The 12,503-nt window shown below is 37.4% G+C and overlaps 2 protein-coding genes across 2 annotated transcripts; one reads left to right on the top strand and one right to left on the bottom strand.

Annotated features, from left to right (window-relative positions):
• Positions 1–464: 464 nt before the first annotated feature.
• Positions 465–5,090, bottom strand: LOC137977666 (G patch domain-containing protein 3-like). The gene is made up of 3 exons (XM_068824955.1): positions 4,593–5,090; positions 2,049–2,825; positions 465–1,248 (listed from the first exon to the last, which is right to left on the bottom strand). Exons 1-3 carry the CDS (start codon positions 4,966–4,968, stop codon positions 809–811), a joined length of 1,593 nt encoding a protein of 530 aa, XP_068681056.1. The 5' UTR covers positions 4,969–5,090; the 3' UTR covers positions 465–808.
• Positions 5,091–5,113: 23 nt separating this feature from the next.
• LOC137977668 (MORN repeat-containing protein 3-like) lies at positions 5,114–11,500 on the top strand. The gene is made up of 5 exons (XM_068824957.1): positions 5,114–5,321; positions 5,903–6,054; positions 7,172–7,331; positions 8,127–8,311; positions 10,841–11,500. Exons 1-5 carry the CDS (start codon positions 5,177–5,179, stop codon positions 10,907–10,909), a joined length of 711 nt encoding a protein of 236 aa, XP_068681058.1. The 5' UTR covers positions 5,114–5,176; the 3' UTR covers positions 10,910–11,500.
• The last annotated feature ends 1,003 nt before the right edge of the window (positions 11,501–12,503 follow it).

The raw sequence follows: 12,503 nt of genomic DNA, 5'->3' as shown, positions 1-12,503 counted from the left end.
GTTGGTTTTTCAAAGACATTGCACTCAGTGATTCATGGCGTGAGATTTATTTTTTATCATGTATAAAAGTTGGTGATATATAAAACTGCACTTTACAGTATATTCTCAAGACACAAAATCATTATTATATTCCAAGGAATTCCAAAATGTTAGAATGTAGAAATAGCACGTAAATTTTCTGTTGACATTTCAGAGGGCTGACACTAAATGTCCAACATATGCTAATTGCCATAGCTGAAACCAGAGTTGCAGTCCACCCTATTCCTACATGTAAGCCAGGATCTAAAGGTCTTAAACCGTACAGTGTAGAACCACACTGTATATCAACAAAGCAATGGCCATTATGTAAAAAATGCAGTCAAGATAAAGTGATTTTTGTCAAGTGTAAATTTCAAGTTGACCATTATTTTAGATTCATAGTTCAGTAAAGTAAAATATAAAGAAATGAGTGTCATTACCTTGGATTCCCATACACCAAAAAGTGAAATTCTTTATTATCATTGTGTTAAAAGTGATGCTGACTGTTGCTATTCTATAATTTCAACATTTCAAACTTCTCTTAATGAAAATTGAGGATTTTATAAGCACTTGAATCAAGTGGATTGAATGAAGAAAACAATATTACATGTAAGCACTTTTCAAAATACCAAAACAACAATTTTTTTTATAGAGGGGACCATAGTTTTTTACTGCTTAACCTCAAACACCCTAGGACACCCCCAGTTGACAAGTATAATTGTCTGGCATGAGATGTAGAGTAAAATCTCCCTGGGGTCACAGTCTACACCAGTACATCTTCCTCTCCTAGTCAGCTGAATTTATTAGACTTCAGAGGGGTGTGTTCATGAACAAAGTTAACACCACAAATGTACTTTAGTTTATCAGGCCCTGGTGATTGGAATACATTTTCTTCTTGGCTGTCTGGTTCATCGTAAACAGTTGATATAATGACATCTCTTTCAGCCCTTGGTCGTTTCACATGACGTTCTAATTTTTCACCATAATAGCCTAGACCTCTCTTACACTTTGGAAACTGTCCATCTGCAACTACAGGCTCTTTTATTCCCACCTGCGATGAGCCAAGGCTGTTCCCCTCTTTCCAACCATGTTTCTTCATGACCTGGCTTCCAAATCCTTTGGTATGTTTTTCAAATCCTCCAACTTTGTTCAGTACAATGTCTCTGCCTTTCCTCCATTGCTCCTCCATCCTCATTTGAAGGAGATCTCGAGAATCTTTGTCCCCACCATCTGCAAGAGATTAAAAGATTGTAAAATATGAGCTTATTGAGTTGGTGACTTTTGCTTCTAAAGTTTGGTTCATTAGACATTACGGCCTGGATGGATTATAGTGACAGGAAGTAAAAGTGTCCTAAGGCAAATACCAGATCTAAGAATTTCCAGGGCTGTCATTAGGGGCCATAACCCATAACACCTGTTACAGCTGAGCCCAGTCAATGTTACGGGTGATGGTTGGTGCAGAATAAATATTCACAGAGCAAAACAAATTGAAATTTATTTATAAACATTTACCTTCTAAAGAAAATTTAATTGTTGTCTGACTGTGTTCCTGATTCTAAGACGTGTTTTTGGTAAAAATCCAAACATTTTCCGTGAAAACCTTTGGAGAATATCCCCGATTGATCATTGTTGGATTCCGACACCATTTTCAGCAACAAAATCCGCATCAAGGCACCATACTTGATATAAATGGGAATCTGCTGACCATTTTCCCTAGTTTGGTGATGCATGGCCATTTCCACATTTTTTCATCACTATTTGATTGAGAAAACATAGAATGCACCTCAGAGTGCAGGAAAATGCATTTCTGAGGGTCTAATTTTAAGAATTTTCTGGGGAGCATGCCCTCAGACCCCCCTAGGAGTTCAGGAACTTCTGGCCTTCCTTAACATGGCATTTGTAATTGGCCATGTATTTACATGTTGCGGGTGAAATCTTGAGTGTTAAACCTGCTTCAAAACTTAATGACAGCTCTGTTTTCTTCAACTAATATCAAAACAATTATTGGGCTAATTAGCTCACTGACAAACCTGGATTTTCATAGATTTCCATATCAACATCCCAGTCATCAGCAGTCTCCTCATCAAAATCTGCCTCTTCTTGCTGTTTCCAGAAAGCTGCATCTGTGTAAAACACAAGACCACTTCCTCCTTTCTCCCATTTCAGTTCAATGTCCTCTTCAAATAGTCTCTCTTTGGTTCTCTCTTGACTTGTAACATCATTGTGCAATGACTCATGTCTGTCCCACTCCTCTTCCGTTTCATCGCCCCTATCAATATTGACGTTATTGTCATCACTCTCATCATCATTACATACAGGTGTTTTCTCAATGGGATAACAACCCTCATCATCATCTTCAAAATCACGGTCTTTCAATTTGCAACCTTGACAAGAATGGAATGCCTCTATATCTACTGATGATGAAGAAGCCTTGCTACCATAATCTCTCTTCTTCACAATATCCGAAACACATTCTTTGTTATCAGTTTCTTTAGTCGCTGAAGATCTAGAATTTTTCTTTTCTAAAGACTTGTAATTGAGTGGAACATTGCTATACTTCATTTTAGGTTTCCTCATGGAAAAATTCAAATCAAGTTTCTTGATGACATGGGGAGGCAACTTGCATGTTCGTATTAACTCCATAAATTTAGACAGTGGTGTTCCAACATTTCCATTCGGCATCATAGGAGGAGGCTGCAGCTCCAACAAATCCTTAAGGTCATGCTGAGAGAACTCCAACTCTGTCCTAGTAAAACAGTGTGTCCTTTTTTCCTTCCTTGTTCTATAGAGATGGCATTCAGCAGAGTCTGAAAAACAAACGATAATAATTATTGTTTTGAATATTGGAACAATGGCAGCATAAAGAAACAAGTACAGCAAAATTGTCCCTTAATTATGAGTGAAGACAATGTGCGAGCCAGCGAGTCATGCAAGCCAACAAGGTCAGTCGGCATGCGAGTCACACAGTTATTGAAAGCTAACCATTCTAAAATGGGAGCTTAGACTTAAAAACTGTTTATCAGCGCTATTTGAAATGGGTGCTTAGACTTACAGTAAATGCAAAAGGAACAAACAAACACTAATGAATGCCAGTAATATAAAAGCGTGCGTATATCGAGTTATGGATGCATACTGGAAGTTTGGAGAGCACAGAAGTGTAAGAGTTTCTCAAGGCGCAGCTGCAGTTTTTCTACATAATAATAATAATGGCATTTATTTATACTTGATAAGTTCATACAGCTTAATACTGATGGGGTCGTGAGCTTAAATATAATTAAAGAAACTATATTAACCCTTTTACACCCAAAGTGGCCAGACTTAGTATTTTACTCTGTTACTCGTCGATGGGGAATCCGCGGGAGTCAATAGGTTAAACTACAAAACAAGTTTAAAAGGTCTATATACAATTACAAATTATGAACCTGAGTGCAGGGTTGGACACTTCATTTTGAGAGCACTCGCCATTCGGGCGAGTGACCCTCAAAATGTACTCTACCGGATCAGTTTTCACTCGCTCAAGAGTTTATCCCCCCATCCCATCTCTCCAACCAATTTGGTCATCTTTCATTTTTACTATTTAATATCATTAAAAATTTACTTTAACACTGTAAGGCTATTAAAGTAAATAGGAAGTCTGTTTTAGTTTCAACAAGCATTGATCAGAGTGCTGGGAAAGTACGGAAAAACAATTCGCTTCCAACATGGTCAAGCACGTGGCAGACCGAGGATTATTACTTCAATGAAAAGTTATATTAAAGACCTTAAATCCCAAGATAGATCCCTGCAGTTTGCGAGTAAACGTGTCTGTTCTTCTGAGGAGCGGTCTTAAGGCGCCATGTTTGCCTAGTGACCGATGGCTCGATAGTGACCAACAGTATCACTGACCAGGAAGCCATAATAATCTGTCTATTTACGAAGCCCAATGTTGCCTTTTAGCGCCATTTTATTAGACAGTTCGGAATATAAAACTTTGTAAAATAGAAATGGTAAGTTTATGTTTAGGAATTTTCGTGGCAAAATGGAATGCAAAAAGCAGTTTCGCAATTTAAATAATAATTTCTTAACAACGAAAATCGTACTTGCCAAACGGGTGAGTGATCAATGATTTGCACTCGCCCGACACTTTAGAGACTCACCTGGGCGAGCGGCCGAGTGCTAATGTCCAACCCTGTGAGTGCATTAGGCTGGTCTATTTGATAATATTGCAATTTTCAAAGAAGTTCGGAATTTTCCTGGGTCACTGATTCCCTTGTGTTATTACAGTCATGTACTTAATTAATGAGTAATGTATGCATTGAGACAGTGAGTTGGGGATGGTTATTTCCATTGGTGAGTGAACCACTGAAAATGTCATACAGATCTTCTGTGAAAGTTGTATCTGACTTTAGAGTTGAATGTGTGATGAAATAGTTTAATAATGATATTAATTATTCTGGGAAGAAACTCTGTTACTGTCAGCGGGTTATTAACAGACATGGCGTATACATGTCTAACAAAACCTTACAAATCGTTCCTTATTTTTTGGCGCTTTTCCTCGTTCTTGAATTTTCGTCGGGGAAACAATAATTACAAACCTTCTCCAGCTTTGATTCGTATCTTTGATATAACTGCTTTGGAAGGGTGGTATTTTCCTCTTCGATCGACCCAGTGTTTGCCATGATAACACCTCATTAACTCTTGAAGCTTCTCTTTAATGATAAGTATAACACAGCAAGTTGTAGACGATTTAAAAGTCTCTCCATTGCCACTGTTGCTAGCTTCTTCTCGCCTAAATTCAGGTCGATGGCGAAAATGAAAACATCGGAATCCACCAGTTTCGCTGTCGATAAAGTTTGAAAACATCACACGCAAATCTGCTGAACGAAATTCCTTTGGAATATTGCCAATAATTCCATAACATAATTCCTCTGCAGCACTGTGAGATCTGTTCTTGTTTAAGTCTCTAGCCATAGCTTGAAATTCGATTAATTATTGCGGAAAAGCACAAATAGTGGGTGCCGCCATTTTGTTTTACCTGAATTATGAGTGAATTATGGGAAATTGCTTGGTAACCTGTGCGTCCACCCTTGGTAACCTAGCCGGTCCCTAGTTACCGACTGTAAATAACCTAATTTGCCGAAAAGCGCGAGAACATTTTTAGAAGGGTCTTCGATTCAAGATGCCTATCACTAAACAGCCAAAGAAAAGCGAGCCCTTGTGGAAAGAATGGGACTATAAAGCTCAGAAGAAGGGAGTCCATCACACAGTTTATTCAGTAAATGGCGATAGGTACACTGGCGAATGGGATGACAATAAAAAGAATGGTGAGTATAAAGAGGTTCGATCCAAAATAACCTTTCACGTAATATTAAAGTTTAGTGATGCCATGGTTACTCTTATACTATTGTCTCTGATCACTTCAGTCCAAGAACCTTTCAACCGATTTTTTGACCGAAGAGGGACACCACTTGTTTTGTTTGAACAACTTGTTTTGGGCCTGCATGCATGTCAGGAAATTGAACAATAGGGCCGTTTATACGAGAGAAAATAAGCCGCGAACACCCCGTATAAATGGTACAAAATCCACGTTCACGGCTTTCTCAAGCCGCGGCTTATCCTGGCCAGGGAGTTTATATTCGTATAAATAGTTCCTTTCGCTTACGTAAGCCGCGGCCAGAGTTAGCCGCGGCTTCTTTTCTCTCGTATAAACGGCCCTATTGAACATCAAGCTATTAGAGACCTTTGATTTCACAATCGACAAACCTATAGCTAAGGCATCTCCCCAATGGTTTATTTTGTCCGGAAGTCATTAAGACGATGATTAATGTACAGAGACAAATTTTATAAATAGACTAAAAAATTATTAATAAACTTAATTGTCGTCTTGACAAATGAACTTTCCAAGGGAAGGGTACCATGATGTGGAAGAAGTCTGGAGCCATTTATGATGGCGACTGGAAGGATGATCGTCGATGTGGCTTTGGTACATACAGTGTTTCAGAGGGAGCAGGATACAGAAAAGTGTACTCTGGAGGATGGAAAAATGACAAAAGACATGTAAGCGTTAGTTGTAGTGCAGCTGAGCAATGTATCTTCAGTTGTCATTAGACCATTTTTGCATGCAACAAGAGAAAAAAAATTCTTTTACTAATTAATGAACCTCCTTCACGTTAAAAAGAACATAAAACTCTTTCAGTCCTAAACCGGCTCCCAGTGATGAAGAACATTGTCTGCAATCAGACAAAGTAACATCTGTAAGTGTGACTCTTTGGACATGACAGGGTTAAAACTCAACCAACCTTAACATAATTATTCAAGTGTCTGTTAATATCATACACTGTGAGTCTAATTTGATTTGGTAACAAATTAGGGACTGTTCATTTATTATTGGTTGAAGGGGGAGGGGGGGGGGGGGGTGCTGGGTGGCTCAGGAAAGTTAGATGGTCCACTAGAATATTGAAACAGAGAAAAGGGACTGCTAAAAACGATTCGTATGATGTAGTGGGGGCAGTGAAACTTTAAAGTTGAGCATTTCTTTAAATGAACACTTATTCCATTTTTAATTATAATATACTATTGAATCAAATGGAGATTATCATTCTGAAGTTAATATTCACGACTAAGCCGCCATGTTGATTTTCATATTGTCAATCATGCAAATTAGCCATGTGTTATGCTGGGGCGCAAACATTGAAAAAAAAGCAAATTGCGGAAAATCGGCTCAACAAAATATTGAAATAACATTGAAAAAAGTCCATTTTAGTATTTAGAATTAAGTACCTTTTATAAAGTTTTTATATCTTTTGATTGCCTTTGACATTTTGACTTTCTACTTCGTTATCTGCTCATTTTTCACTACAAAATCGTCAAAGTAACTTGTGTAATGATTGTATTTTACGGCTTAGGTGATAAACATTCAATGAATGTGAAATAAATCATCTGTGTGGCTAAGGTGTTCGTTATAACCTCTCGAACTTGTGTTGTTTGCCCCCTAAGAAGTGTGTAGCTAATTTGCATGATTTACATTGAACAGCACTGCAAGGATTGTTGTATTCAAGTATCCAGAGATTTTCAAAGACTATGTAACATTTCTATGGAAATTTCTTTGAAACTTACAGTTATATGCTGGAAGCATACCAACTTCAGTCCCCTGATTATGGCCTTTTTTTCCTAGGGTTATGGAACAAACTTTTACTCATACAATGAATATTATGAAGGAGAATGGTATGCAGATAAGCGAAGTGGCTGGGGAAGAATGTATTTTGCTGATGGTTCAGTTTATGAGGGAGAATGGTACAATAACTTGAGAAATGGCGAAGGAATGCTGAGGCTAGGTAACTTTCATTTCTGTGGTATACCTTACATGATATGTTCCTATGTCAGAGCTTGTAGAACCGAGCTGATAAAAAATATTTCCAAGAATTGGTTTGGAACTATCTCTCTTATTCTGGCAAATCCAAATGAACTTTTAGGATTAAGAAAGAAGAAAAGACTTTATTTACACGAGGGTAGCACTTAATAGAATTACAACAAAATAAACTTGTGGCATATTAATTCAGACCAGATTACAACACCAGGAACTCTGTACACTGGTCTCTCCAAATAGTGTGTGAGATCTTCAACATCCCACAGAGTTTATGAACAAGGGTTTCAGGAGACAGGACCAAAAAGATTATTATTTTAAAGTCCTTATCTGAGAAGACTTGAGAGTCTAACCATTTTGCAGGTTTAACTACAAAGGCAGCACTTTTTTCTCAGTTGTTTTAATGAAGACCCTTAGTGTTTGTCCGGTTGGAGTTGACCTCTCGACCTCCCTCATGGCTGTCTCGTGTTCATCCAACTAAGAAGATTAAAATTAAATTTTTAAGTCTCTCATCAAACAGTTTTCTCAAAAATAAGTCCATTTGAAAATTAGCATTTGTTTGAACCTGCAAAAAGTACAGTGTATTAATTTTTTCTATTTCCAAGTTTGATCTGTTTGCACCTCACAACATTCAATTTGATGGTAACCAATTAACTTACAAGCTGTTTTGTTTTGATGAATACTACTTAGCTGTAATACTTTACATGAAAAAGGTCAAGAGGTTACAAACTTTGCTCCTGTATATACATACTTTTTCACTGAATAGCAAATGAAAATCGTTATGAGGGCAATTGGAAAGATGACAAAAAACATGGCAAAGGAAAGTTCTTTTATCTCGACCGTGGGCAAATGTACACTGGTGTGTGGTGTGATGACATTCCAAAATGTGGAACTGTGGAGGATTTTGGTCGCCATGAAGCTCCTAAGCCTACAACATACCCTTTACCAGAGGTTAGCAACTTTACTGTAAGAAATTTGTAATTTCATGCTGAAGTACAGCAATCTTAATTAGTGACATATGGTACTTTCCATCTCTATAGTAATATCTCAGGGACATGAAGCAAGCCAAAATTAATATTATTGCGCTGTGGGTGGTCAGTCATGGCCACGTTTTCTGGAATGGGCAGAACATGATCGGCTCAACATTATCTGTTAGGGTTAGGGTTTTGTATTTCCCACATGTTCCAGCATGTTGTTTCTGCTGTGTGGCCTTATATTCCATAAGCCATTTTGAGACAGCAGCTAAGCTGGCCCTTTTTGCTGGAGAGAAGAGAACAGACCACAACTCCACTTGTTGCAAAATTATGTCGTGTACATGACTGTACATCTCTCATATCCCCAAGAGTTTTTGTCTTAAAATGGTACCATGATCAAACATGATTAACACCTGCCTGGCAAAATTTTGAGCTTTGATTTTTATACTTTGAGTTTTGGATTACACGGTCCGCTATCACTCATGTTCAAAACTGACCAACTGGACCTCAGAGAGTTGGATCTAGATAAAAGTGACGTCATTCACTCAATACCTTAATTAATTAAAATTTCAGCATGTAAACGCAGCTTATTATGTATGCAAAACACAAGTTTAAAAACTCTCGTGCTGCATATTAATTCAGTCGAGTACAAATGCATTGCATTCTTAAACTAGTGAGTCTTTGATGTCATTTTCTCCTCAATCCAGCTCTCTAAATATTTTAAAGTTATGAATGGCGGACCATTAAATGGTAAACTTCCAGTTAAAATAAACAAGTGTCTTTTTGGAATTAAGGCTTAAAACTTGGGTTACTTAGTGTTTAGTTATCCAAGGATTGTTTGATCATAGTACAACCTTAAGGTAGCTCAAACCAGTTTCAATGCTTCCAATTGACGCTCTTATTAGAAGGACCACCACCACTACATTGTATCATGTATTAGTGGTACCAAATGAAACGCAAATTATTGCTGAACAAGATACAGTCATTATTGTGATGTAATATGTCACCATGGCAATGGACAAGCCCTGTAAAACACCCTTTATTTTGTATTTAGTTGCTTACTATATCTCAAAAACGAACCTGGTGACCCCCATTTTTTATTTCTGAAAAGTAATCAGAAGGGCAAGATGAAACTTTCTGCAAAACTTTTAAAAAAATTCTGTCTAGAAGATTTAGAGCCACCTTAATTCTGTAATTTTTAAGGTGGCTCTGAATCAACTACACAGAATTTTTTAAAACTTGCCTAAAGTTTCACCATGGCCTTCTAATCACGTTTAAGCAATTAGAAAGGGGAGTCGCTGAGTTAGTTTTTGAGATATGCGAAACGAAATCCAAATATACAGTAGGATGTTTTTGCTGGGTTTTCCCATTGTCAAGGTAACTTATTACATCACAATAATGATCACATCTTGTTTGGAAATAATCGGTGTTTCATATGGTACCATAACATTGCTGTTACGGGATACAGTGTTGTAGCGTCACTCGATAAAAAGAGATTGTCTTTAAGTGTTGAAACCCTTTCGAGCCACCTTAAGTTAAAAAACATGTTGTGAGACAGGCCTACAGATTGTAGATATACAGATGAAATTACAACGGCTAAACTTCTCCCTCAAAGAGTGCTGGTTTGGCCAAAATTCAAACCCACTGCTGTTCTCACTGCTCAACCAAGTGAGACAAGTTGGCGGTATCAAAGGATAATGTTCTTGTGACATGCACATACTGTAGATTTCTGGTAATTAACAATTATTGGATGAGGTTGAGCATGTTAGCGATAAATTATCAAGGCCAAAGTTGGCCTTGATAATTATCGCTAATATGCGAAAACTGAATTCAATAATTGTTTTATTATGCATATTCCTGAGCTGAGCTCCGCCATGACAAAACTGATCGAACTGCTGGTTAGTGTGTCAGGTGACGTCACTTCTGCATGCATAAAACTATTGTCTGTAGGTATGACGTCAATTCTACATATATAAAATCTATTGTTTGTAGGTATGACGTAAGAGAAACAGAGCAAGCAAGAATTAGCTGCGTGCTTATAGCCAATCAAAATCGAGCTGGTGACACCAATGTATCATAATGTTGAATAACAGTTACTGGACCGGCAGTACTATTGTTGTAGGGTGTCAACTTTATTGCCAGTAGAAATGAATGCCTTACTAACCACACTTTCTTAGCCATGGTTCTGTTTTTATCAGTTGTTTGCCCTGCAGATTGCAGGTTGCAGGTTAGGGTAGCTGAAACAACCCAGAACTTTACTAAAAAATGCTAACATTAGACCTTAAAAATTAATGTTTAACCCTTTGACGCCCAACCCATCCTAAACCGGCCAGACTCATTACTCTGTCTAATGCCAGACAATTTTACTTGTCAATGGGTTAAGCCTAAAGTTCGCATTTTTGTAAAGGTTTCAGTTGTATCAATTTTGGTAAAACAATGACCTGCAACCTGCACTTTCCACCCTCTGGCCCTTAACTCACACTTGTCAAATTTCATCTTTATGTAGTGCAAACTTCAAGATACTAAAGAAGTGATCAAAGAGGCTGAAGACACATTTCTGGATGAGCAACACTAAAAATTAATAAAAATAATTATTGTCCTTTTCATTTTTATGTCATTGTCTAGATACTATATTATGAAAATCAACAATGTACATATGTGGCATACACATCATCTTTTTATAGCAAACGATATTGATAGATTTTAAAAGGAACAGTATAAAATGACACATACGGCAAACTGTAAATTGGACACACTGGTACATGCAGTGAAGACTCACTTACTGTAGCAATAAATATCTTCTTGAACCTCTTTAACATAGTTGTCACCTTGAAGTCCCAGAAACACAGACATGGAAAAGAACCAATACATGCATAAACAGACTTGGCAATGAAAAGTGCCAAACATAAGATTTTCCGCTAAATGTTTTAGGAGTCACCAAGCCCAATAAACATGACATCAACTTACATATTAAATATCTGCAACCTTTTGCAGTTGTAAATAATGTAACAGAAATTGATAACTTAACTTGTGAACAGAAACCTTTACCTCTCTTGAACTTCATGTACACTTGTGTATGCATAAGTTAATAGAAACCAATTTTTAAAAAAATCAAAATCAATAAATCATTTCTCATCATATTTGTGTAATAATTACAATAATTATCTTATGATGTAACTCTTCTTTTCCTTTGAGATAATTATAATACTTTACATACTATACAAAAATACTCAAGCCACTGACACCTGAGGTGCCCCACGACATCCCCAGTTGGGAGTTAAGGCGCTGTTACACTGACCTCTACACTGTGAAATGCTTCATGTAACTTGTTTCGCAATGTTTTGGCAACATTGTGGAGAAACAAGTTGCACGAAACATTTCACAGTGTAACATACCCTGCAACAGCCAAAATCGTTGCGACACAAGTTGCACAAAAAGTAGAACTTAAAATTATACTTTTGTAACAGCTCTTGCAACTTGTCTCGCAACGATTTTGGTCGCTGCAGGGTATGTTACACTGAAATGCTAAATGTGTAACTTGTTTTGCCACGATGTCGTCAAGACATTGCGAGACAAGGTTAGTTGCATGAAACACTTCACCGTGTAACAGTGCCTTTAGACAGAGTAAAATCTTAAAAAGTGTCTTTCCCAGAATGTCAATGGGTTAATTTTGTCTCATCTGCAATCATTTTTGGGATACCACGAAGTTATTCACAAGAAAATGCTGCAGGCAAGGAAATTATGCTAATAGTGAAAGTAGTCACAATTCTATCAAAGTTTTCCATTATACGCGAGCATTGACTCCTAGGAGTCAGAATAATCAAGGCTGTTGCCTAACAGGAGCCCGGTAGCCTGGGGCTCCTAAAGAATAGCTCTGGGCGCCTTAATTTTTCACAGCAACACCTTTCACTTCATATGTTGGGCTCCTAAGTTCTCAGCGTTTAGCTCTGAGGGCCCCTTTAAAATTTTCTTAGGCAGCAGCCTTGATAATAGATTAATAATTTTTACTCTGTCTATAAATGCCAGAAGATTTGACACTGTCTGACGGGCAGTTCAGGAGTCAATGGGTTAATAATACCGGTAATCAATATTGATTATTGCATAATGCGATGCAATGAATTATTGATTGCATCTTATTATGCTCATTTTTGTGAAAAAACTAGAAAATA

Source organism: Montipora foliosa, chromosome 11, assembly GCF_036669935.1.
Source record: "Montipora foliosa isolate CH-2021 chromosome 11, ASM3666993v2, whole genome shotgun sequence".
NCBI classification, from domain to species: domain Eukaryota; kingdom Metazoa; phylum Cnidaria; class Anthozoa; order Scleractinia; family Acroporidae; genus Montipora; species Montipora foliosa.
The sequence above is the reverse complement of the archived record's forward strand: the minus strand, read 5'-3'. Positions and strand labels throughout refer to the sequence as shown.

Excerpts from the sequence above, each read along its gene's own strand:
- LOC137977668 (XM_068824957.1), top strand. The coding sequence starts at position 5,177 with ATGCCTATCACTAAACAGCCAAAGAAAAGCGAGCCCTTGTGGAAAGAA. Across the intron at positions 6,055-7,171 it reads GGAAAAATGACAAAAGACAT|GGTTATGGAACAAACTTTTA; the intron begins GTAAGCGTTAGT and ends TTTTTTTCCTAG. Across the intron at positions 7,332-8,126 it reads CGAAGGAATGCTGAGGCTAG|CAAATGAAAATCGTTATGAG; the intron begins GTAACTTTCATT and ends TTCACTGAATAG.
- LOC137977666 (XM_068824955.1), bottom strand. The coding sequence starts at position 4,968 with ATGGCTAGAGACTTAAACAAGAACAGATCTCACAGTGCTGCAGAGGAA. Across the intron at positions 2,826-4,592 it reads ACGAATCAAAGCTGGAGAAG|ACTCTGCTGAATGCCATCTC; the intron begins GTTTGTAATTAT and ends TTTGTTTTTCAG. Across the intron at positions 1,249-2,048 it reads GGAAATCTATGAAAATCCAG|ATGGTGGGGACAAAGATTCT; the intron begins GTTTGTCAGTGA and ends AATCTCTTGCAG.